Source organism: Anguilla rostrata, chromosome 3, assembly GCF_018555375.3.
Source record: "Anguilla rostrata isolate EN2019 chromosome 3, ASM1855537v3, whole genome shotgun sequence".
In the NCBI taxonomy this organism is placed as follows: Eukaryota; Metazoa; Chordata; class Actinopteri; order Anguilliformes; family Anguillidae; genus Anguilla; species Anguilla rostrata.
This window is the reverse complement of record NC_057935.1, coordinates 60536945-60563479: the sequence shown is the minus strand read 5'-3', so window position 1 is coordinate 60563479 and position 26535 is coordinate 60536945. Positions and strand designations below refer to the sequence as shown.

General features: G+C 39.9%; 3 protein-coding genes across 3 annotated transcripts; 1 reads left to right on the top strand and 2 right to left on the bottom strand.

The window, feature by feature from the left end:
- Positions 1 to 956: 956 nt before the first annotated feature.
- si:ch73-71d17.2 (RPA-related protein RADX) lies at positions 957 to 12672 on the top strand. Its single transcript, XM_064329034.1, has 15 exons — positions 957 to 1614; positions 2069 to 2220; positions 2430 to 2601; positions 2927 to 3035; positions 3322 to 3413; positions 3548 to 3673; positions 4433 to 4540; positions 6479 to 6652; positions 7249 to 7373; positions 7791 to 7930; positions 8046 to 8117; positions 9048 to 9106; positions 9352 to 9684; positions 10737 to 10889; positions 11552 to 12672. Exons 1-15 carry the CDS (start codon positions 987 to 989, stop codon positions 11674 to 11676), a joined length of 2568 nt encoding a protein of 855 aa, XP_064185104.1. The 5' UTR covers positions 957 to 986; the 3' UTR covers positions 11677 to 12672.
- A 151-nt stretch (positions 12673 to 12823) lies between these two features.
- LOC135251510 (BTB/POZ domain-containing protein KCTD21-like) lies at positions 12824 to 15205 on the bottom strand. Its single transcript, XM_064329036.1, has one exon. It carries the CDS (start codon positions 14451 to 14453, stop codon positions 13614 to 13616), a length of 840 nt encoding a protein of 279 aa, XP_064185106.1. The 5' UTR covers positions 14454 to 15205; the 3' UTR covers positions 12824 to 13613.
- Positions 15206 to 16865: 1660 nt separating this feature from the next.
- Positions 16866 to 25572, bottom strand: asgr1a (asialoglycoprotein receptor 1a). Its single transcript, XM_064329035.1, has 9 exons — positions 25422 to 25572; positions 23785 to 23905; positions 22491 to 22610; positions 21915 to 22007; positions 20210 to 20281; positions 19997 to 20089; positions 18221 to 18372; positions 17572 to 17681; positions 16866 to 17074 (listed from the first exon to the last, which is right to left on the bottom strand). The coding sequence occupies exons 2-9, from the start codon at positions 23888 to 23890 to the stop codon at positions 16894 to 16896; spliced, it is 927 nt and encodes a 308-aa protein (XP_064185105.1). The 5' UTR covers positions 23891 to 23905; positions 25422 to 25572; the 3' UTR covers positions 16866 to 16893.
- Between the last annotated feature and the right edge of the window lie 963 nt (positions 25573 to 26535).

Sequence of the window (26535 nt, the reverse complement as noted above, 5' to 3'; positions counted from 1 at the left end):
AAAATAAATATGATTTAAATATGCATACGCCGGAATGTTAAAATAAATTTTTAAAAACTGAAATGCATCAAGTAGTGCCCACTGTTAATGATTTGTGCAATTATCACATGATGTTTGTGGAGAATTCGTAATGCGGAACAGAATTCTGGATAATAAAACCAACTGTAGGCTACGCTGAATTTCATTTTATTGTAGTCTAATGTATTACATGTGCTGTATAAATACAGTACCGTGCAAAAGTCTTAGGCACCTGTAAAAAAATGCTGTATAGCTCAGATGCTTTCAAAAATAATGAAATGAAAGGTTATAAATATCGAAAAAATAATATAAAGAGCGGCAAATAGTTAAAAACTAAATAAAATCAATGCTTGGTGTGACCACCCTTTGCCTTTAAAACTACATCAATTCTCTTAGGTACACTGTCCTGCAGTTTTATAAGAAAATCGGCTGGTCGGTTGTTCCAATCATTTTGGAGAACTTGCCACAGTTCTTCTGCAGATTTTGGCTGTTTCGCTTGCTTCTGGCTCTCCAGGTAATCCCAGAGATCCTTGATCAAGTTTTTATCTGAAAAGTAGTCTAAAATATTACTTTATTTAACAAGATACAAAAATGTATCTGTAAAATTTCATTTTTTGGAAAATTCCTGTTTGGAAATCTCAAATTTGCTCTTTTCTACAGACACACTAATGCAGAAAACAAAAAATAAACATCTAAGACCAAATTTATACTATATATTATATTTATAATTTTAGGGTGCCTAAGACTTCTGCACAGTACTGTAGTTAATTTTTTTAATTCAAAGAATTTTAATTATTCGATATATTCTTAATATGTCAAAGAATATTTTAAACTATAAGACGTCTGTTTTTTTAGGTAAAAATTCGTGGAAAATTAGGCACCACCAGTTTCAGAAGTATTACGCGAATTGACGGTAGCGCGCTACGTACACTCCCACAGTGCTTAGCAATGTTATTGTTTTTGCCAAGATGGCCGTTGCAGTTTCGAGTCGTCCGGGATGTGTGCTGCAACGCACTTTCTCTTGGCCAAACACAAGCTGCTCTCATTCTGAAAGTGCCAAAACATGCAGGGAGCCGCTCTTTTTATTATCTATTGACCGCTATGCGAAAGACTTGGGGTTTGGGATTTTTTTTCCCGAAGCTATTCACGCCTCAGATAACCTTTACGATGCCACAGTGAGCGATGGCGACTGTAAACTACGGGTTACCATTCACCCAGGCTTGAACCCGTTAGTCGAGAGGAACGAACTACGGTGTGGTTGCCAGATCAGAAATGTCACCTTTTCTCACGTCATTGGGCTGGAGGGAAGGAACGAGGGAGACGAATGTCCTACCTATCGGGTGATGAATTTGGAGGTGGATGTGGAGGCCGGTTTTGATGCTGGTCTCGAGGCATTCTGTGGGATTGACATAGATGCCCTTCCGTGGTTTGGGCTAGAGGGAGACAACCGGCCCAGTCTCCTCCCGTTGCGGGCCAAGAGGAGCTCATACCTTCCTATGTGGAATAACCAGGATTATTACGGTGAAATGTGGAAAGACACCGCCCCAACGGAGCCCATAGACAAATCATCATCAGACTCTGGCGAAGAGACCGAAGGTTTGCTTTTTGTCTAAGTATGTGGCATGGGTTGCTGCCTAAACGTTAGTTAAATTGGCTCGCGCTGCAGTCGGTAATATTTCACTATTCTATTGAGGGTTCCGGTGGCGCTGCTCCTCTTGCGACCCGGGCTTATGTGCTGCTGCATTTTATTCGTATCCTATCGTATATTTATGGCGTGAGGCGTTGGTTTCTGTGAGTTGTGGTGAAAATGAAATGCCAAGCTTGCATTGTATCTAACGTTCAGGTAGATATACGCTGCTTTGTTATTCGTTTGTGCCATTCATTAATTAGTCTTACTAAAGTCCAAACGTATCATTTGCACCTCTCCTACCACGTAGCTTGTGGTTTTTAAATAATACCCCACCATCGCAGCTAACTGGCGAATTGACAATAAAGTGAGCGTATCCTGCCTGGAGTAATACCAGCTCACCATCTCGTCTCTGTGATACAGACCTGCAGCCTACGGTCACCCTACGAGAGGTCAGACAGGCGTTCCTGTGTAGGTCTCGGGTCATCAAGGGGATTCTCATCGTCCGGATTCTGCACAAGTCTCGGCTGTTCTATTACGGAAAGGCAGAAAGTAACTGCGAGTGTCCCTACAAGGTTCCATGCCCTTTTATATTTACAAAGGCTCTTGGGTCTGAACTTATGTTTCAGAATTTTGGTTTGATTGTATGACAGTTTGAATTTCATTTTTAGATTTTAATGTTCTTATGATTTGTGTGTCCCTCTCTCCAACTCATCCTCCTTACTTCCTTTTTCTGCTCTCCCACCCCCTCCATCTCAACGTCTTCCTTTAACCCCTTCTTCAGGCAGTGTTTGAGGTGGCAGACAGATCGGGCCAAGCCTCTGTGGTTCTGTGGAACACCCTTTGTATGGACTGGTATCGCATTGTACACCCTGGATCCACCCTGAGGCTGGCCCGCTACAGAGTGAAGGAGAGCTACAACAGCAGGACAGGAGAGAATGCAAAGGATGATATTGGTACAGCTTGCCACTCATTACAATCCAAGTGAGAATTCTAGGTGTTGCTAGCGTAGCCAGTTCTACAACAAAGTCAGCATAAAAAGTCACCAACTGTTTTCATGTTTTAAATAAAGTTAAAACCATTGATAATGAAAGTCTTTTTCCATTTATTTTTCAGTGTGGTGAATGTTCATGTTATGGGACTGGGAGATAAATTATTCCACAGGGTTTACTAAAAACTGTTAATTAATTCATTTTTTAAATAGAGTTACATAATGCAATGGTGCGGTTGATTCTTTGTTGTCAGAATATTGAACTCTCTCCTTGGCACCCAAAACCACAGAGATCAGCCTGAACTCCAGGAATCCTTCAGCAGACATCTCCTTAATCCCAAAGAAAGATGTCCTCCCACAGTGGCATCTGCCTCACTCCACTTACAACTTCTGCTGCGGGTAAGTACTTCTCTTCTTACGCCATCTACTGGCGATTCAAGAAGCTGCACTATTCACACCCCTTAGACTTTCTACTGCAGGTAGGTAAATCTCTACTGACACTGTCTACTGCAGATTCAAGGATCTGTACAATTCAACCCTTACACCTTCTGCTGTGGGTATAGCACATCTCTACATTTCACTGCTGTCTAATCAAATGTGTTATTCCTGGTCCTTCTGATTATTATGTTGTTTTCCAGTTTAATACAGCGCAAAGGATTAAAAGAGCTCTGGTTTGTTTTCATAGGAAAGAGATTGTGACCTGTCCTGTGGGGAGTACTTGTGATGTCATTGGTCTAGTGGTGTTTGTTGGTCGACCAGAACGCACCAGGAACAAAGGTGAGAGATGGAGATAGAGGGATAAAAAATGTTTGAAAATCAATGCATTCTTGGGTTCAGAGGTAGAAAGGAATTGAAATAAATAGAGGAATGGGCAGTTAACAAAATAATTCTGTTATTTTGTCTTTGTACAGACAGACATGGGGTGGAATTATGGGAATACCGGTGGCTGCAATTGGAGGATGGGACCACGGAACAGCCAGTAATGGTGAAACTTTTCTCCACTTCCCAGCCAGAGATACACTCTAACATACACCCAAGTAAGACCATTTATCTAACTGACTGGCATTAAAAAAAACCCCAGGGTATTAATAAGACAGTGTTTTCCAGTAGATAAAATGTATTGCTGTGTGTGATCATTACAGTATTGCTGTCAGGATACGTGGGGGTTAGGACCCAAATGCAGAGGGGGGAAAAAACTCAAAACTCCAAATGGTAGGAACAAAGACTTTACTTGACAAACAGGAACTAAATCAGGGAACAAAAAGCCTCGCAGGGCAACTCTCAAAAAACACAAAGACAAACTTCAAAAAAACACAGGAAACCAAGAAAATCCAGAAAATCCAAAAGCACGTGGAAAACAGGACATGGGCAGGAACACACAGGGCAGAACCATGGGCAGAAGCACACATAACCAAACACAACCAAGGATCCAGCACCTGAGTCCGGGAGAAGGGAACTTAAATAGACAAGACACTGACGAGACACAGCAGGGCACAATGCACAATCAGGCGACAGAGAGGGAAGGGAAAACGAGACAACCAAGAACCAATAATTGAACAATTGAAAACAATAATACAATTAAACAGGGGGAGCAGGACACAAAACAGAAGTACCGCCATCTGGCGGCCCAACAGGGAAAGACAGACGGGAACACAGAACCATGACAATTGCAGTATTTAGATTTTCTGTCACTTGGTTATTATTGTGTGATGCCTCGGCTGAGTGTCTCCTGGCTTATTGTGTAGCTGTTTTAACTCCTTCCTCTTCCTCCTTTTTCCTTCCTTTCCCCCCTTCAGTGGCAATAATGGTGTGCACAAATGTCCAGCTGATGAGGGTCGGTCCTGACAGGACCACATCTTTTCAGTACCTGACCAATACGAGCCTCACGCAGGTGTACTGCACAGGTAAAACTCATAGTGTTGCCATCTCACATTTAGAATTGACATCTCGTACCTTTAAAAGGCACACTGTGTTTTAAATTAGTTTTGCATTGCAAAGAGTTATACAGTAATTAGGCTGATGTTAGTTTTTTAAAATTGACATAGATTCCAGTCGTTATTGTGCTCAACACCATACAAGTGATTATATTTCAATGAACTGAATAACTACTTATATCTTGTTACTGTTTCCATGGGTTAAATCATGCTTTTAAATGTGTAGTCACACATTTTATTATTATGCCATAAATATACATTTGCCAGGTCATCTAGTAGAGGCAGAAATTCTGGCTGGTTTTCGAGACCAGACTGATACTGTGCTAGACACTATCTAGCTGTAGGTAAACTGAAAACGAGGTACATTTTAGTGGTAGGAAAATGGCAATCATTGTTGGGCTGAATGGCCTGTATTCGTTACCTATGTTAGGTTATGTTATGTTATGTTTGAGCTTAAGGTTATGTGAAAACCATTGCATGTCCTTCTGGGCAAAGATTTTTCTAGTCTGCTCTCATTTTCTGGAAATTTAGTGTGGTTTCTTTGTTGAAAATGGTATTTGCTTTTTCAGCGAGTTCCCTCATCTCACAAGGCTTTTTTGGGAAAAAGGATTGCTAGATATTTCCATATCTGAAGCCATGATCAAATGAATCCTTTTTTTTACTCAAATGTGTACTCCTTGTTCCTCGAATGACAACACTATGATTGATGGTGTTTATCGCAGACAGGATGTAGCCTGAAATAGTGTTTGATAGTTTTAATGTTAATGTCACAGTGTAAACTGGGGATTGCAGTCACGTGTTCTTCTGGCGATGTCCACCAAAACTTTGACCTCAAAGCTGAAACTGTTGGAAAAGCACCAGGTCAAACTGTGGCTCAGCTGGACCCGGGAAACACATTTTCCCACGGTAAAAACATTAGCAGAGGCTGATACAGGCTTGTCATAGTGCTGTTAATTTGACACTGGTGTTATTTCCCTCTAGAACATCATTTACATTGGTATTACTGGTATCAAACTTTAAATCAGTTTTAATTAGTGAATACATTTAACAAAAAACATACACCAGATACAATCTGTCAACTGCTGCATTCATTTTCGGCAAAACCTGTTGTAAAGGCTTTCAGAATGTGCACTTCAGGATTGTTTAAATGACAAAATCTGTGCATTGCAGATCTTTGCCATGAGTACTCTCTTCAGTGTAAGTGCGGAGAACAAAGAGTACATGTATCCAGAATTTTAAATAATATTGATAGAATGTGCACAATTTTGCAATGCAAATAAGAATAATTTCATTACTCGGCCTAATTGAGAACTGGCTACGTCTGATGGTATTTGGTGTGTTGTGAATTAATCTTTGTATTGTTAAACAAGGAAAATGGTTGAAAACAGGTCAAGCCTAATAATCAGTTTAAGGCGAAGTTTTCCACCCGCCAATTGTCAGCTCAGCAGTCGTCACTGACTGCCATATTTGAGAAGTCACTTCTTTTTTTGGGAATCCAATTCTCCACCGTGTCAGGCTACCCCACATCTGCTCACATGATCAGAAGGCTTGTAATTTGATAGGCTACCCGCAGCATCGAGAATGGTGCGTTGGGCTTGGGCTATTACTGGGCTTTGGCTGCTTCTGTATAGTCAATAATTACTACACAGTGGGCCTATAATCTCATTTCAACTCTCTTTGGCAACTGCTTGCGTCACACAAAGCGAGGACTTACCTGCAGCGTCAGCGCTCACACAGGTTTGTAGTTACAGAATACCAGTATTACAGGTGTTACCGGTATTGTGAGTGTTACCGGTATTGCCGTTGTGGCGGTAACTGCATCGCTGTAGGCTCCAGCATTGCTTAATGCCGCAGATTAAAAAGAAGGTGGCGGCGAGCCCGCTTTCATAGATTGCGTTCTGCCCTCAGGCTCCGGCCATCACTCAACGATGCCCTACAGGCGACTCCGCCCTGTGAGGCAGTTCATCCAATGGCTGCAGACGGTGGATGAGAACAGAGCGCTCAGCAAGGCTGTGATTGGAGGATTTTTCACCTATCCGCCTCTTCCCGTCTCTCTGGAGATGTACATGAGGGACAGAAATGGTAACCACTTATCTGCAGATCGCTGCCTATCTCGCAGATTTCTGTTCAGCACAGATTAGGTGCAGCATGAAAGATTATGCTGCTCACACTCTCTGCCAGCGTTGGGCTGGTGGCCAGTTCGCTTGCTTTCTCTTGCAAATCTCCACTTTATTTATAGAGTCAGAACGATGCACATTACTTTATAAGGTTGATTGAACTTTATAAGGGTGATTCAGCCAAGCCATTATATATATATAGGTTTTGTGGGCGTGCAATATTTGGGAGTTATTTGGGAGCGAATAAAATAATTTGTATCATATTTGACACTGTGTTAATTGACATGATAGGTTAAGCATTCAGAATATTTTATTATGAAAAAACTTTGGTACTGACGTGCATAGTTATGGATGCATGCATTTTCTATACAACGAGTGGCGCCGCCTCGGCCAAGATGTTCTAAAAGCGTTCTAGAAATAGATTCATCCCCACCCTATTTGGAGTGGAGTACATTGTGTGATCACTCGATCTGCAAACATAAAAAAAGGAAAATCCCCATCCCTGTTACCTGTGAGAGGCTTGAGCTGTCCTGGCCGGTGTGAGACTGTTGTGTCCCACAGGGGAGCCGGGCCTGGTGACCGGAGTGGAGCTGAGGAGGGAGGCCGAGAAGCTGCAGTACAGAGAGAGCCGCACGCTCGCCATCCAGGCCACCGTGAGTGCTGTGTCACACGTCAGGACTGGAGAGGTGAGGAAGCCCGTCCCCCACCCCCTCCTCCCTATTCCGTGGGCCCGCAGACACACCCGCCCCATGCATGCATCCAGCCATGCACACGATGTACAGACATGTTCTCTCTCTGACGTGCACGTACACATTCCATCTACCTACACACGTTTCTGCCAATCCGCACCCATGAGCATAATGTCACGCACATTCATGCATGCCCTCGGTCATACAGACACAATTTTGTAAAGAATAGTTGCATTTGCATATCGAATGACGCATGTTTGTATCCTGTGACCTACAGCTGCACTCAAACAGCACGTGCTTTCTCTGCCTGGATCTATGAAAGACGGCTTTATGAGCATGACTGGAAAGGCACATAGCTTTCAAGTCTGTGAACATGCTTGAGTCTCGCCCTTATCCCTGTCCCCTCAATGTCAGGAGGAGGGCTGTTCGGCTCTCACGGATTGGACGGCCTGGTCGCCTTCCGCCTCTTCTACTTGCTCCAGAGCGCCTGTCGCCCGTCCGTCCCCGCCCTCCTCGATCACTCTTAGCCCCAGGTCTCCCAGGCTCAGGGTGCGGTAAGGAAAACCAGTTTTGAATTACGGTGCTATTTGTGGTAAGGAAGAAATGTGTGAAGCCTGGGTGTGCATTATTGGCCGGTGGCCTGATTTAGCTCTCTGATTGACGTTTCAGGCACGGGCCTTTAGGCAGCGGCAAGTCTGCGAAGAGAAGACTGTTCCACACTGTAGAACCTCCCAGAAAAAGGTGTCTGTCTGGCTCTGTGATACATCTGTTTTTTTTAATAGAGAACTTAATTCAACTTTTCCCACATTTGCCCGCAGAATACAGGCTAATTTAAAAGCTATGTTGGTGCCCTGAAATGTATGAAAATTGCTGTGATCTTTCTACAAGATGAAACCCAAAATGTGTAAAAATACCTTTTAATGAAAGCTGAAAATCTGCACATTTACTGCATGTGAATTGTTTGATTACAGATCTAAAATGGATGAGTACAGAGCCAAATGAAGGAAATGTCTTTGTCCCAAACATTATGGAGCTCACTCTTTTTGAAAAACACTTATTGAAATTATTGCACTTGTATGTTAAAGGTATTTGTGAAGTATTGAATATGTATTTGAGAGCATTGGGTTTTCAGATTAAATACTTGAAATGCTCAAAATAAAAAAAAAATTCAGCAATGTACACGAAAATGCTTCAGATAAATCACAAATGCAACTTCATATATACATATATACGAGGTGTATATATACAATACACCTCAAATACAAATACTTATGTGTTTGACCTGATGTGTTTGAATGAGCTTCAACAATAGCTGAAAACCAGTTCTCTACCAACTTATGGGCAGTTTAGATCGCTGGTTTTGAACATTCCTCTCTGATTGTATCTGTTTTTGATCTTATCTGTGCTTGATTTTATTTATTTTATTTTATTCTAGTTATTATTATTATATACTATGTTGGTTTTGCTATATTCTGTGAACTTTTATTATACTTACTGTGTCTTAAATGTTTTTGTAATCTCGGCTACATTGAAAATGAGGGCCTCAATTGTACCTTCGAGAATTAAATAAAGGTTATGATGATGATGATGAAGACCTGGGTCTGGAATGTGTGCATGTGATTTTGTATTCTCACGCTCTCTTTTTTGCTTAATATTTTTTTGTGCTTCTAGACTACCTTTGCCACTCCACTCCACCCAGCTGACTGACCCTGAGGAGGATGCAGACAGAGGTGCGACCCAGACTGAATTGACAAGTGGCAGTTATCGTCCTGTTCATTATCATTGGTAGCATTACGATTACAGCTTCTATGCTATCCTGCTTCATACTAAAGACATAGAATCTCACTTTTTTAAAATGGAACTTACTGTACGTGATTTATCAAATGGAGACTGTATACTTGGCTATGAGTTTTTATGACCCCTTTAAGCACAGAAATAACTTTAACGTCTGTCCCTGTCCCTTTATGCGAGGAAGACTTCAGCCTGTGGGATGCCTCAATGGAATTCCTCGATAAGGCCGTAGAGGATGAGAGCGACGACGACGACGACGAAGAAGAAGACAGCGGTTCGGCCGCGTCGTTCTTCACTGCTCCCAGCAGCCCCTGCTCCCCCCGCAGGCCCGCGCTGGGCCTGGCCCGGGCGGCCAGCGAGACCGTACCGCGGCAGTTCTGCCCCCAGCGCCGGGAGGTGCAGGCCGCGGCCGTGGGCCTCCAGCCGGCCCGTCTCCAGGACACCCTGCCCAAAGGGAAACTGGGCACCTTCGCGCCCGCGGACTGCTACGACGGACACTACTCCCTCTCTCTCAGAGGTGGGCTCCTCCTGCTCCTCAGGCACAGCTTGTCTACACCACCACCTCCCCCTATAATGCATTTTGCATTCAGCCTTTTGTCAATAACACAACCACATGGAGTTCAGCTCACATGCATTGACACTACCCCGCTAAAGTTAGTGAGCAGATGGAGTATATTTCATTATATTTTTCATTATATTTCAAACATTGTTGCAGAGTATTATGGTTGTTGAGGTTGTGGTTGTGCAGTGTGACATACCATTTGAGATAATAGTATATTTGATTTTTATAGCAAGGAACCAAGATATTTCGTTTTTGTAATAAAGCACTCTCTTTTAAAGTTGTCATTACAGTTTTGAGAGCTGGTGTTAGACAATAACATTAAGTTTAATGGATGCACAGTTGCTGCTGTACAATGAGGAGAGGGTTACCCTGCCAACTGAAACCTTCCTTCCCTGGGTGTTTTGTTTATTTTATGCACCCAATATTTAACCAGGAAGTCCCATTGACATTGCCATCCCTTTTTCAAAGGGTACTTGACAGGCTTAACCAGAAGCGGGACAACTTTTTGCCAAAACCAAAAATAAAAAAATGTATAAACAAATGTTGTGATGTTTTAGACCTGTGTGCAGACTGGATTAGAAAACTCCAGAGTCTCTCACATTGCAGTCGGCGGTACTCTTGGTTCTCCCACAGTGGAGTTCTTTGAAATGTAATGGCTTCACCATTACCCAGCTGGCAGGGGAGAGAATGCGTCACTGTGCTGTCTGTCTGTCTCTGTCAGTGTGCTTTGTGTCTCTGTCCTTCTCTTTGTGCCAAGCGCAGTGTTAGACCAGAATGGTGCCAGTGGGGCAACCTGCATTCATTATTCTGCCCCAGTATTCAGTGGCCTTTATTTCAGTCTCTCCCATAATGCAAACTCCCGCTTTCCTCCTGTTCTGCCATTTCCTTTTCAACTTTTCTCTTCAGCTCCTATTCTCCTCGTCAATCTTCTGAATGCCGCTTATGTTCTCTCTCATTCTACCTTTCTTTCTCTTCCTCCTCCTCCTCCTCCTCCTCCCTCGCTACAGAGCTCACTGACGGTGGGATGGTAGATGCTCTCTTTCTCCCCGGCTCCCCGGGGAACCTCCACTGGCGCCCGTACCCCCACCCGCACATCAACAGCTGGGAGGCCATCCTGTCCCACGGGGGCTTCTCTCCCTCCGCACCCCCTCCCGCACCCTGTGAGTACCCTCGCCACGGTAACTCTCACGGTCAGGTGAACATGTAAGTTTGAATAAATGGACTGGCTGATGAACTGGTCCTGTGGGATAAGAACTTGCACACTTTGGAAGAAGCAGTCTCAGCTGTAATCAGTGTGGGGTCAGAAACTGAAAGGTGATGGTGGTGTTTGAAGCATTGTGATGCAAAGACATGGCCACAGGATGCACCGAGATACACAGCAGACATCAGTCAGCATTATAAACGAGAGCAATTCTGTAAGTAGGCCCCACAGCTTATCTTTATTTGTCTCAAAAGTACAAAAAACTGATCACAGAAAAATGCAAAATGCACCGACACCATTTTGCATTCCTTGCCATTGCCATTAAACTGTGAAATATGGTGACGGGTTTACCTAAGCTTTTTATGCGCAGTGTGATTGACGGCTGGAAAGGTGCCTCACTGCCTTGTCTCTAAGCAAACTCAGAGCAAATTAAGGATAGGACCAATGGTTTTGTGTGTCCCGGTCTAGTACTGTATAGAATGCCAATTAGTCACCAAGAATGGTCTGTTCTTGCTAGTTTGGGAGTTGGCAGTGGATTGAAGTATAGGGCCACCAACTAACACGTTGTCTTCATCTCTCCCACCCCCCCCCCTCCCCCCCCCAATATAAACACTTTTTAAGCTGATCTGATTGCCATGGCGACGCAGCTGACCGGTAAGAGGCTGGTGTGTGTACTGGAGGTGTGTCAGCTGGGCAGCGGCAGAGTGGAGATCGTGCTGACCCGTGCGTTTCCCCTGAAAGATTGAGAGGGCAGCTGATACGTTTCGGGACGGGAACCCAGACAAAGACAGTATTGTAGCACACATTTAACAGTTTTATAACCAGTTATAAATGCAATTTTGTACCGGTCGCATTACAAACATTTCTGTGAATATTTTTGTTTAAACCCAAGTTGATGTTTAAATTGTGACTTATTTGTGCCAAGCAGTTTAAAACTACAACCCCACGTCTCAAAAGAGGCTCTTATACCCTTAGAAGTTCAAACATTTTTTCTGCCATAATCAGCTTTTAGTGAATGCCTTTTTCAGACTTGTGGTATCCTGGAAGATGTTGGGAAGTAGAATTGTCAAAGGTTTAATTTATATTGGTTAATTATTGAGAAAAGCACTACAAAGGCACTTTTGTTTTTTCTTTTAATATTTGATAATACTATTACATAGTAATATTATTTCCCTGCTGTTCTAATACTATTATTTATTGAAGCCTTATTTATTTGCCACTTTTCTTATTTTTTCCTAATGCACTGCATTTGTTAAAGTGCTTAGAGTTTATACTATGTATATCTTGCCTGATCTAATTGTGTTTGCGTGTTGAATTGAGTTGGCCTACAGAGGCAGGAGGCTGCCTGGTATTAAGAGGGGGGGGGTCTATTGTCTAGAAGGCTAGTGGTTACAGTCCAGTGACTGAAAACAAGGATCCCTAAGAACAACATTAAGGGTGTTATTCTTCTGGGGGAGGGTGACAAATGCCAAGGGAATTCTCTTTTAGTTAAGGAACTGAAAGCAATGGTTGTTACAGCTGTATGTCGTTGGATCTGGAAAGAAATCTCACTAAATAGCAGAGGTAGACTATTTTATGTTGAGGACATAGTATCACTAATGCTTTTTTCTGTTTTCTGTTCTCCATTGTTGTTTCCCATTTTCAAAATGTTTTTTTATTCTTATCTGTCAACTGCAGATGTCAGCTGTCAATCTTTCTTACTGTGAAATAAAAGTTTGGAGCCAGCTCAGCTGGGAAAATAATCAAGACTCCGGAATTTTTCTTGCTTCTGACCATTTTTCGAACAAACGTTTATGATTTCTTTACCACCAGCAGTCATTATGAAACATACAATGAGCTTCATAATGTTTGGGACAAATACTTGTATTGTACTGTATTGTATACTTCCCCCCCTTAATAATAATAATAATACATTTATTTTATATAGCGCTTTTCATAGTCTCAAAGACGCTTTACAATACATGATTACATACAATGAATCATACAATGCAGAAAAAAAAACAAATGGATTATTTCGCAACAGCATGGATTTGGCATACCATTCAACCAGCATTCTTCTGATGTTTCTAAATCTGCCATGAATACAGTACAAAAGAATGTCTGGCATGCACACACTCCAATTTGTCAAAATTGTTCTGTGCTGCACCTATTTCAGCTGTCAGTTGCGTACAAAATCACTCAAGCCTTCAGTAGGTGCCGTGGGCCAATTTGGCTCTCAATTTTAACGAGATGGTGGGCCTCGTGAGAAGGAAATATTTGTTTTCCTTTCAGTTCAGTCCTAGTGCAGGGATATAAGCAATAGGAATACTTGTTACAAACAAATTAGAAAGCTAGGACTGAACAAAATTCAAGACGTTGAAACAAAAGGGGTTTCAAGGACACTTGACTGGCAAAACATTAACTACGAACACCGTTGAAAATCTTTCATAATGGTCGGAACCGTTAAGACAGGTTCCCATGAAAAAAAAAATTACGCAGCTTGGCTACACTCTGAGATCTGTATTACTCTGCAATTGTTACAACTGTTAGGCTATTAGTCACGTTTTGTAACCGTGTTTCAGGATCAGATTGTTGCTGTAAACACATTTAGAACGGTCTTGTTTAAAGTTGTAACTATCTTCGAAAAAATAGTGATAATAAGATGTAAACATTGTTATCCTTCCTTGGGTCAATATCAGGCGCCTTAGTACCTAACAAATCGCAGCGACCGGCAGTTAAGGATGTCTGACGGATCAGGGAAGACTGAGTCCACGCGAAACCCCTCAGACAGGGAGACCTTCAGCATTTCCTCCATGAACGCACGAGTGTCTGGGATTACAGACGTTGGCGAGGTAGCGGGGGATGTCACCTGGGATGTAACCGTTAGTTCTCGGAAGCTGTTCTTCTCGTACTGGTCCTGGGGCAAGTCTTCTGGCCGAGGAACCCACTCCATACGAAGATAGTTTGGCTTTTCTTCGTTGGATTGCGGGGATGCGGTACGTTCCCGCGTCCGGTACGAGAAACGGGTACATAGTAGCTTTATGAAGGCGCATGAAGTGCAGAATACATTGGCAGAGTAAACACGCACTGCGCAGGAACGCAACTCGTAATTCTCTGGTCCGCGTTTCAGGTTGAAGTGCAGTACACGTACCTGGCTGTCCACATCTGTATTGAGCACGGCACTACGCCAGTTTACCCCTTGTGGTCCAGACTCATAGCGCCGTATCTCGTGCAGCAGGGGTCGTATTTGAAAGAAATCCGCCTCTCGCTTAAGCAGCGACATCTCCTTGAAGTCATCTGGTAGGTCAAGGCTGTTCGATCGGAGGTAGTTGAGGATGTAACGGAATACTTTTCCGTCGCGATCTATGAAAAAGTTGCCTCGCTTGTCTCGGAGTAGCGGGATCTGCCCAGTAAACATCGCACCCAGCATGGAGTCCCTGCAGCGTGTAAGCGTGTCCAAGGTAGTGGTGTACACCTCTCCGCCGACGTTGAGTGACACGGGGTCCTGGAAAGAATTGCTGTCTGGACTATTCAAATTCAGCATCCTCTTGCCACTGAACTCAATTTCTAACCAATAACCAATACGCTTTCTAATACATAAAACAATAAATCGGCAATTGGCAATTTTGTTTTTGACAAATTAAGACAAAATAGTCACAGAATCGTTAAGCTAGTTGGCTTATAGAAGTATGAAGTGACTTTTTATTTTCCCAAACCGACAAAGAGCCAGTGATGCAGAGAAAGACATTAAATTAAATTTAAAGTGAAATTAAATATTCTGAATACGCGTGGGCGCGCGTTTCTGTTGTTTTTATATCAGATTTTTTTTCAACCCCACTTCTTTATAAGGTTTTCCAGTCCCTTTCAATCCAGTCAGCTGACTTAGGACACGTTACATAACTCTAGTTCAGCTGGTAGATGTAGACCGAGCTCTGAAGTGGATCGTTGGCACCTTTCGTCGCGGCTGGAGATGAATTTTAATGACATCCAAATTCTAACTTCTTCGCCTCCGAAATGTATTTCCTTCTTACGTAGGACTTGATCAGTGCTGATACTGTCAGAAAAAAGAGAGGTTTGCTGAAGGGCTGATGTTCTTTGCCGAGACTGCTTTCAGCAACAGCTGCGACTCGACTCTGTCAAAAAGAGCACTTTGTCCTCTTTAAACAATAAGCGCTGGGTCAGGGTAGCATCACCAGACGCTTTATCTCAGTCATGTTTCAAACGGGATTAGTTTATCCACTGTGTCTTGCTCACTCCTCTGATTTTTGTTGTTCTAAATATCAAACCGCTTATGAGAAGGAAGGAGATTCTTTAACAAAATATTATCTAAACGATTAGCATCATGAGGTAATGGCTAAAATACCTGTTGGCACTTGCACTATTAACACGAAAAAACATAGATGTGTTTAGCATAAATTACCCCACAAGCAAGGGTATTTTGGGAAAATATCCTTCTAATACTACTTGTTTAGAATATATTAATGATATTCAATATATTAATGGTAAAGTTTGAGATAAGTCAGCAAGTCTGCCTGAAATAGGAAGATCTTGGTTAAGGTATCAGTAGTAATGGACAAAAAACTTCATAACCACTACTAATGCAGCCCTTATGTCATTGTTTTCCTCCCCTGTGTCATTTGTGTCTCCCCATTCAAACATAATTCCCCACTAAGAAACATTTTTATTTCTCAGGATTGCACATGGAAAAGTCATTGTACCATTTAAAAACACAACAGATAGTTAAAAATGTGCCAATCCAATTAGGGCTAAATGTTCCTATTGATAATGAAGGAAGTAACATAATTTAGGCTTCATTATCATGGCTGGATCATCTGACAAGAAAGCCAGAGAAAATTTGAAAATTTTCTTATTTATACATTCAGTGCCATATAAATCAGTAACCTCAGGTTACAAAGCATCCATCTATTATTATTATATTTTACCTCAACATTTTTTAAAGTAAAGGCCATAAAGTTTGTCTTACACATGCAATTTCACATTGTTTGAAAACGAGATTATTATGAAATACAGTATAATATGGTTCATTTTAAATGAGTTCTTAGTCTGTTTAAAAGCTGTCAATTTAAGAGCAATTACACTTACATCAAAACTGGCTTCCCTGCTTATCGTAAAATGAAATTGCTCTTCAGAGCTGTATTTATGCAGAAATATTTGGTGCCTTTAATACACATGGAGATTAATCTGCATACAGAAGTAAATATTCTATAATGGGGTCTTGGTATTTCTCACAAAAATAGTACAATCGAATGACATGTACAGTAAATGTATACATAGAATAAAAATGTAATATTGACACAATGCTCCAGCTTAAATCATGTCTGGAATATGTTGACAACTCCATGGGTAAGCATGACCAAGAATTTACAAATCTTTCCCAGTGAGAGTTTTGCAGGCCAAACATAAATACATAATTCAACAATGGCAATGGCAACAATGTTGCAAATCTAGATCAAGTTTTCCTTTGACCTTGAATAATTACTGTAAATTGACATCATACTCCGGGCTGTTGACCAGTCACAAACTTCACTGTGTGTCTTTTATTATATATTTGTATGTTACTAATTTTGCTGCTTCATTATCTGGGCTGGGCTACATATAAAATAATGATGATGCGTGTATCAAGCTTTCAGTTAGAAACTGTGCCCCTGTTATTGTGATATGTCAGTTTTAAAGAAAGGACGTGGGGGAAGAGAGGAAGTACAAATCTAGCACTGGACAAAAGAACAATGGGAGCCTTGTTTGTTATTAAAAATGGAGCAAATGCCACTGTCCTGGCTCTGAATTCATTCAAAATCCATGTAATATTTTGGTGACCTGTGGTAGTAGCAGCTGGGTTGTGATTTTCTGGGAGAGAGGACCTCTACTTGTATTCCCCTCATACACCATGTGCTTAGCATATCAGAGGCTGCAGCGTCACAATGATCTGAGATACATCTTACATTCTTTCAGGCTTTATTTTTCCCTCAATGTGAGGGCCTTGTTGATTCTGCAGGTTCTGCCATCACAAAGGATTCACATACAAAGCGATATTTGCGGGAGCAGTGGTCATCATTTAGCTTGCCATCATTGTGCAGGTGGGCACAGTCTTCACCTCCCCCCAAACCGTGCATTGTCCAATCATCTGGCTGGCCTGGTTTCCACTGCCTGTAAGCAAACAGACATTTTTGGTGATGAACAAGCTACTCTGGGATTTTGCAGCACGGACGACAGTATACGGCATATTGCCAAACATCTCAAAACAGAAGATACTATGAAAATATGACAACCAATCTGATTTAAAATAGGTTGAACTTGATGCAGATGGTATTTCTGTGTTGAAAAATGCAGCAGAAGAAAGCACACAGATAATTCAATTTTACAAAAGCTTAAATCATTGTTTGTGAAAATCATCTTTACAATTACTATGAGAATAAGAAGCAGCTTGCAAAGTACAATGTATCTTGTAGATAGATGTGTTCTGCACTTTGAAAGCTTAGATTGCATAGAACAAATATCTAGCACAGCTATAAATACAAATCATTGATAAATTAGTTAATACTAGAACTAATAAAGCTATGTTGAATGGTGTCAAGGCCGTGGAAAGTGGGACAATCGGCAAGATGGGAGAACGTGGAGGACAGCGGTGAGACCGGAACAATCACCTCCTGTTCATGTAGTACGGTGTGCCATCCACCCACTCCCACACTCCCGTCCTCTCATCTGTAAGTCCGATCCAGTAGTATCTTGGCATGGTCCTCTGGGCTACCCAATCCTGTCACAGCAGGAAGGACAGAATACATGTCAGTCATAGACGCAGTCAGCCATTCAGTCTCAGTCAGTCAGCCAAAACTGCTTTTTTTGTCATTTGAGGAGCCATTTTAAACACATCATAAAAACAAATGACCTGCCATTAAAGGCATACATGCCAAAACAGTACAGTTTATAAGTATTTGTGTGACACAATTATTCTTATTCTTATTATTTTGTTTTTGTTTTGGTCCTGTACTCCAGCACATTAGATTTAAAATGAAACCATGAATATGAGGTTAAAGTGCAGACTGTCAGCTTTAATTTAAGGGTAATTACATCCAGACCAGTGATATGTGGGCAAAGTGAGGATTATGTCAATTATGTTTAACTTTATCTGAATCTAGCAGTTTTAACAGCCAACACCCTCGTTTAATGTCCGGCACTCTGAATACAACAAGTTAAGTTAATCAGCAGTTAAAACTTCTCACTTACCCAACACGTAAAATATATTTATTGGAAATAAAAATATTTATATTATATTTATTTATTTCTCTCACATACCCACTTTTCCGTATCCTTCAAGATGACCAGTGAGGAACTCATACTGCTACAGTAGTCGCGGGCAGAGTCCCAAGACATTCCTTCTTCAGAGAAGAAGAAGCAGCCAGAGCCATAGAACTGCCAGTCGATGGGACAACAGCCTGCACCAGTGACTGGAGAGCACAAGCAGTCAAATGGCAAGCAGAGATTAGCTAAACAGACTACCTGATGTGACTTTTGTGCAAAAGCAATATAACAAGTAGATTATGAGGTGCTTTTTTACATTGTCATATACACTATATGCCCGAAGTTATGCGGGCACCTGACATCCAACATCTCGAAAATTATTGCCATTAATATGGAGTTGGTCTACCCTTTGCTGCTAACAAATTCCTCTCTTCTGGGAAGGTTTTATACTAGATATTGGAGCACTGCTGCAGGGATTTGCTTCTATTCAGCCAGAAGAGCATTAGTGAGCTTTCCAATTGATCCCAGAGGTGTTGGATGGGGCTGAGGTCAGGGCACTGTGCAGGCTAGTCAAGTTCTTCCACACCAATCTAGACAAAACCATTTCTATATAGACCTCACTGTGTGCCCGGGGGCATTGTCATGCTGAACCAGGAAAGGGCCTTCCCCAAACTGTTGGAGAAGCACAGAATCATCTAGACTGTCATTGCATTAAAATTAGCCTTCCCTTGAACTAAGGGGCCTAGCCCAAACAACGAAAAACAGCCACAGACCAAGGGGTGTCCAGATACTTTTTGTCATTTAGTGGATATTGCCTGTACCATGTCCATTTAAAAGGTTTTAAAACTTTATACTTGGTGACATGTGCATGAAATACTTCCATCAACCATGTCTCTGCTGTGTGTTGCCAAAGTTATCATGTTTTTTAAGGGTAGTGCAAAACGTTTTTTTACCATGTTGATTAACAGTCATATATTAAGAGAGAGAGTGATTTTTTTCATGCAGGCACTCCAATAAAGTGCCTTCAGCCAATCAAAGGTGAGTTCTAAACAGAACATTTTTTTTGTGCCGAATCTTTAACTGACAGTTTCATTCCATGACAGACATCCAGCTGTCCCGCATACATTACTAAACTGCAGTATAGCATCTAGTTTGAATGAGAGTTTGAAAGTTGTTTTGTTCAACAAGGATGATCCCAATTATAACCACAGAAAGGGCTGACATCTGGGCAGGTGCTGGGATACACCAAGGTATAAGGTGTCTTTGAATTACCAAAATTTGCCAACTTTTTATTTTAGAAAGGTAGTGCAGCAGTATGAGATTGGTGAAACGGTCATCCTTCATCTTCAAAAAATGACGGTTCACAGAATGATACAGTGGAACATTGTGGAACTATATTGTTACAGAGTATAGGCCTATGGTCATGAAACTTTGTGTGGTTATTGTTGTCCTTATCATTCATAGTTATAGTGCTAGATGTGAAGGTACGTTTACTGTGGCCCCTGATGCAACCTATAGAAGGGGTACTTGACTTCACTCAAAGGGCCAGTTCACTCAACAATTTAAATTAAGGTATATTTCTACTTACCCAGAGTACTACTATCCATGGTTCAAAGGTTAAAAAGTACCAATAAAGCAGACTGAAGGAATAAATTATCTTAGTTATCATATAGCCAACTTTTTTCACAGAGATCGCGTGTGTGAATTTGTAATGGTAATAAAATCATGTTTTTTAGCCCAGTGTTCATGTGGTTAATTACAGAACATCAATAAATGATATATGATATAATTTATTATTATATGGTGTAATTGTAGAGTTCAGAAACCTACCATTTTTTTCTATTTTTTCCAGGGTGCATTTCATCTTGGAAATTTCACTTGTCAGAGTTGCCAGTGCATCCATTCTCTTCATTTCTCTATTGACTGCAGTTCATTATCAGCCATTCAGATGAGAAACACAAATGCAGGGAAATAAGCATAATGTTATTCTGGAATAAACAAGAATGGGGTCAGAGAGAAGACAAAATTTTAAATGGAACTTACGAGTAGTCAGTTGCTGCGCAGCAGTTTTCAATGAATCTTTCAGCATGTTGATCTCTAAGTGGACATTTTCACCTGAGGAAAAGAACAATCGACTCTGTAAGTTCTCCATTGGTTTCAGACTGCTTATGAACAGGCCAATACTCTCAGTAGTAAATAAATAGGAGTAAACTGTAAATTTAAGTACAATATAAGAAAATTCAGAAACAACAAAAGACAACCAAACCATGTGAAAACATATAATTAATTACAGCATAGTGATGATAGAAAGCAAGCACGCAAGAGAGTGGGCTGATCGAGAGCAGCTCTGGCCTGCATAAAATCATTTTCTTGACATAAATATCATAAGAAATTTACCCTGCTATAACAGCAATGGCAGTGAACGCTGTCACAAAGGCTATTACTGAATAAGTTTTATAACTGTAGGTCCTGAATTTTCAGCTAGATTTGGTTAAATGCAGAGTGATCAATAACATTTTCCATGGAATGTGGGAAAACAATGGCCTGGGCATGGTGAGAAAAAAATGTATTCATGAACATAAATTTCAGAAAAGGTTTTTCTGAAGGTTTTTCTGCAGATATTTCTCATGGACGATGGTAGTTGAAGGCAGTGTATATACCCCTATAGTTTTAGTCTTAAAAGCCTTGCTAACGGTAAAAAGGAGGCAATTTATTAACATATCTTAAAGATAGTTAAAAATTTGTGAAAAAGAGACAGATGACATGGAAAAATGAATGGGGAAGATGGGGTTCTTTTTTCACAAGCACTGAAAAAAGAGCTAATGATTATTTTTAAAAACAACTTATATTATGACATAGTGCAAGAACACAATGTGACTCAAGTAAGATTATTTTTTATGTTAGTGGAAGCCATATCTACATGAATAATGAAAATGGTCCAAACTCCACGCCTTTGACATTATTCACAACAAAATCCAAAATAACTTTGGACAGATTATTTTGGTCTGGAACTATAACACAGATTTGTTTTCAACAACTGACAGAAAAGGAACTAATGGTCAAATACCTTATTTCAACTTTACCAACAGGAAATGTTCAAATTGATTTGCTGTATAACAATGTATTTGCTGAATATAAAAACATGGTCTTGAATTATTTAAAGCATCTTTATAGCATCAAAGTATTTCATTAAGCATAAGGGCACCCATGGTTGTATCTCAAACCTGATTGGTTTTCTGGTTAGCTATTTTGTGTTTTTGATAAAATTCAATGGAATGTCTTTCCATTTCTACAATTAAAACAAACACATCTTACTTTAATCATAGAGGATACCCCTCAATGAATCCAGATTTCTGAAAGCATGCACTGGCTACAGTTCTTTCCCCTGAACACACTGAGGATGTTGTACAACAAATAATTTTCAGTTCTAGTAAACTGATAGATGAAAATCATTCATATGGTAGACAGTGCACAACAATTGTGTGATTATTGAGCAATACCATAGAAAATGAAGGGATAGTCATGTCCTTCAGATTTATTCCTTGAAAAAATTCCAATTGACTGCAACCATACCATTGAACTTAATAGAATAAAGTATACATTTTGTATAAGTATACATTTTGAATAACCGTTGAATAACAGTATGTTTGACTTGAAAGCATTTTAGCTTAGTAGATGTTGAATCAGATAACTTGTGAATATTAGCACAGTTGTTTATTTATAGTGTGATCAAACACTTTGACCTTGCCTGTTTGGATCTTGGAATTGACGGAGGTCACTGAGGCACTGAGGTTGGCCACGGTCTTCTCCAGAGCTGTAAACTTCCTGTCCACCTTCACATCTACAAAAAAGAATGAAGATGCCAGGTACTTTCAAGCCTTGTCAGTAAATGTGTAATAAGCAGCAATAGATGCTGATGTAGTGTAAGCTACTCTCTACTGTTAGTCCGTATTTTTAAGCCCTGAACCGATAATGACAACAATGTCAAAATATTAACAATGTTGTTACTTTTTCCCATCAATCAGAACACGCTACAATTTGCTTTTGTATAATTTATTCATTAATGTATTTTTAATGTATGTATTTATTAATAGGTGATGATTCTGACTGTGTAATGTATTGATTGGGTAGTATGACTATATTACTCTGTATATCACCCTCCATTACGTACTGAGATATTGGCTTTCGTCTCTTTTAAAGCCTCATAAAAGTGCCCAGAAAATAAAAATATGTTTTGAACTGACAGCATATACATATAGTATTGTGAGACATCGACATCCCCATGTCTGGGTGTGCATCTGTACCTCATGTGCTGTGTACTTACTGTTAACAGCCACAGTAATAATGAGAGCAAGCAACAGAATTGCTGACACTGACAGGACAGTGCAAAGGTGCCACAGCGATCTTCCAGCAGGGGGTCCTAATCCCAGTCGTGGAATGGATTCTGAAACATGCATGCACATGGATACACGAATATATGAATATGTATATATATATATATATATATATATATATGTGTGTGTGTGTGTGTGTGTGTACAAATGGTCTATACATAAAACATATACATTTTACATTTATACTGTATGTACAGCTGTGGTGGGAAGTATGTCAGCAGATGCTCATAAATGCACAACTGAATCAACCTCATCTACTGCACATGTCTTCTCCAGTGACTCCCCTCAGTACTTCTACAGTAGTACATCTCTCAAATTTTTTTCTCTTGTTCCTCTCACTTGTTCACATAGTTTTTATTTTCAGGAGCTGCATAACATTTTGAAGCCAAAATTTCAATTCATATGATATTTTTGTAATGGTAAGTAGGAACCTGTTTCCTGTATTTCTATATTTAACCCATTTGTTCATGGTTTCCTGTACCTGATGTTGTGATAAACATTGCTATCAATTAGGAGAGCACCAGTTTTATTTACCCTGTCAAGGACATGGTTGTCGGACATATTATACATAGCAATCAGGTGAGGGTCACAAAAAACCTTCTACTGTTACATAATATAAATAATTAAAACTTTGCAATGTTATTAACATGATTCTTCACAGTCTAAAAACTGGACTGGAAATCATTTACAGTACATGAAAATGGTTTGTGCTCTCCACTGAGCAAAAATTTAAAATAATTATCCCTTTCTTTATAAGGAATATGATAAAATATGATCTGTATTTTTTCACATTGAAAATGGCAGTGTAACTTACAATAAAAAAGGGAAGATAAGAAACTAACTGCCAAACACTGAAAAGTAAACTATGCACTCTTGATATATTGGATTGTTGTCATTAGGCAAATTGAACTAATTTCAGGAAGTTAAATGGAGAAAAAGGATAGATTAGTACATTTCATAAATTAGTAATACATTTAATTGCAATTTATTAAATATAGTAAAATGCTGTTCAAATGTGCCTTGATGTTGAAAATGCTTTCAGCTTTGTACTTAGCAGGCATGTTTGCACAATAAAATGCTGTAACATAAGCTAAAGCAAGCAGCAGAAGCAAAGAGCACATTTGAATGGCCAGTTTAACATGTTAACCATCTATCAGTTGGTACATACAGCATACCCTGTACTCTCCTTTGTCCTTATCTTCCCACACCCAGTTTTGTTCTAACCTTCTTTTTTCCAGAAGGCCCTGTCCTCATTTGTATCCATGTTTTCAATATCATCTTGATATTCTTTGAGAATTGTTCTGTTGGCTGGTTCCCTCGCCGCATTCATTGATGCAGGTGAAATCTGTTGGAGAGAATCTTGTTAAATGGGAATACTCTTCAGCTTAAAAGATCAACAGTTAAAAACTTCTGACTTCTGAATTTATATTCTGACCACTCCTTTTATAGGGCAGAGGACAGGTCACCATAATCAGATAACACAGAAGTGAATGGATTTACAGGGCACCTGCCATGAATACACATTTTCTGTGCATATATATTCCTGTTGCAAACACGCACATCTCTGTTCATTCAGAGTCACTAAATTATACTTTAGACTCTGGTGTTCTTTCCTTTGTCAAACAAACAAACTGATAACTCCAACCACTTGTCAACAGGGAACATCCTGTGATGTCATGATGTCTGTCATGTCATATTTATCTTTTCTAACACCAGTGTCATCACAGGTAAAAGCCAGAGAAGGCTGTGCCACACATATGGACTGGAATTACTTTCTGTGCCTGACCCTGACCCCCCCACCCCCTCCACCCCCACCTGACAGAGAAGCATTCATGAAATATAGGCCACAACTATTGACAAACTGATTGTCTTTTTGATGGTCTCATTTCCGCTCAAACAATACAAAGCAATTTTTTAATGTTGTAGAAGCATCAATGTGTTGATAGCAAAATACTCTTTCTCACTTCCTTTCTTGTAAAGTTATTCCAGTGCATTGTACTGAAGAAAAACCCAACATTGCCATTAATGTAACAGAAACTAGTATTGTATGCTGCAATTGATTTTCACAAACTGTGCTAACTTTTTACAAAAGAAAAAAAAAATACATGCACATATGTATCTTTAATTTTTTTAAAGCCAGTTCAGCACTCAGTAAAACAACATATGCCTTAGTGTCAACATTCCCTGCTTTTAATATTTTCTTATATAAATAGTGAACTTTATGCCATTAACCAACAAATTTGTTAATATCCAAATTATGAATTTTGCATTATACATGATTTTTTTTTTTTAAAGAGTGTACGTATATAAATATACACAACATCAACATTAAATTCCACAAATTTGTCACTGGAAGAGGACAGAGAATATGGAAATAGTTTAACAACAAAATAATCTATCACCAACCAGCGACTGGCGTAAAGCCATTGGTAAGTATCAAGTTCCTCGTTGTAATGTATAATAACATTTTAAATTGGACAATACTGAAAAATATAACCTTACAACCTTTTTTATCATTATTTAAAAATATATTTTAGCTGTATTGTGCAATATATAGCCGTAGAACATAAAGTAACCGTGCTTTCTGCAACATTCCTCAGTAAGTCATTCAACTAACGTGTTCTCACAGTGTTTTAACATTGTAGTCATATCTATTATTCTATCATTCTACATTGTAGACATTTTAAGAAGAGTTTAACAACTCAAGCAACTGGCATTCCAGTGTAAGCTTTAGTTTAGCCTGACTGGGTTGAGGTCGGTGCTGGTGCACCTCTCTGAAATAAAGGGTAAAGAAAATTTGCCTTCTACTGAAATGTACTCCCCTTTTTAAATCTGCCCATAATTTAAAATCTGCTGTTTACCTGCTCAGATGTGGAAGACTAATCAGTGTTTCTTGTAGAAATTCCTGAAAATCTTTTTTGATGCTTGAATGTTTGGGCATGAGGTCCAGGCAGCGCCAGCATGAAAACCAGATTCCTCTGTTTTTGTCTCAGGGGAAATTGAGATTTTACATGCACTTTGAGCTGCAAACATCACCCTTGTTTACTCTTACAGTTAAATCAACAGTGCTAGAGTTCATGCATTTGTTTTTCTAACAAATCAAGCAGGTTACTGGGAAATGATCCTTTTTTCTGTGTCTAACAAATACATTAGTGTCATCCCTTTCTGATGTTCATCAGTGCAATACAAATTTAGTTACTGTGATGACAATAAAGCATCATAGTGGCCCATGTATGTTACACATTGTTGGCGATTGATTGGTGATCTGTCCAGTGTGCATTCCTACCACTCAGCCAATGCAAAGTGAAATGTCCAATGTCAAAGACAAAAATATTGAGGTGAAACAATCTGACTCGTTTCAAGATTTGCCAATAGGTTAAGAACATTTCACTTGTCATGCAAACTGTATCTTAAAACAAGTTCATTTTTTCTACTTGAGAGGGAAAATAAGAGAAGTCTCATCCCAAGACTAAAACACTGAAGACAGCCTTTCTTGCAACGCACTGTAAGAGTTCATTTAACACCAAACACTTTTCTGTGCAGATTTCCTCCAGCCACTATTTTTTATGACAGAAAAAAATATGTCTGCTAGTAACAACTGTCCTGCTTAGTCATTGTGACTTTTAACATTTGGTTCATTCCATTTTCTAATTTGGACAAAAAGACCATCAGCATGAAACATGATTTACTGTATTAAAAACAGGGATTGTAATACACGCTTGTTTAAAATTGATGAGTTTTTCTAACATGTGGTAACACATATTCCAGCACATGTAACACATACTTATAATGCTAAATGCTCTGTAAAAACATAAGTGCCAAAAGTCACCTATACCTCTATGGCAGCATTGGGTCAAATAATACAGAGAATTAAGCATTTTGATAGAGAAATGAAATAGTAAAGAAACACTTTTTACAACGTGGAAGAAAACCATTTTGGCCTTAAACGAGGATCATGGGCTAGGTTTTGCTGGG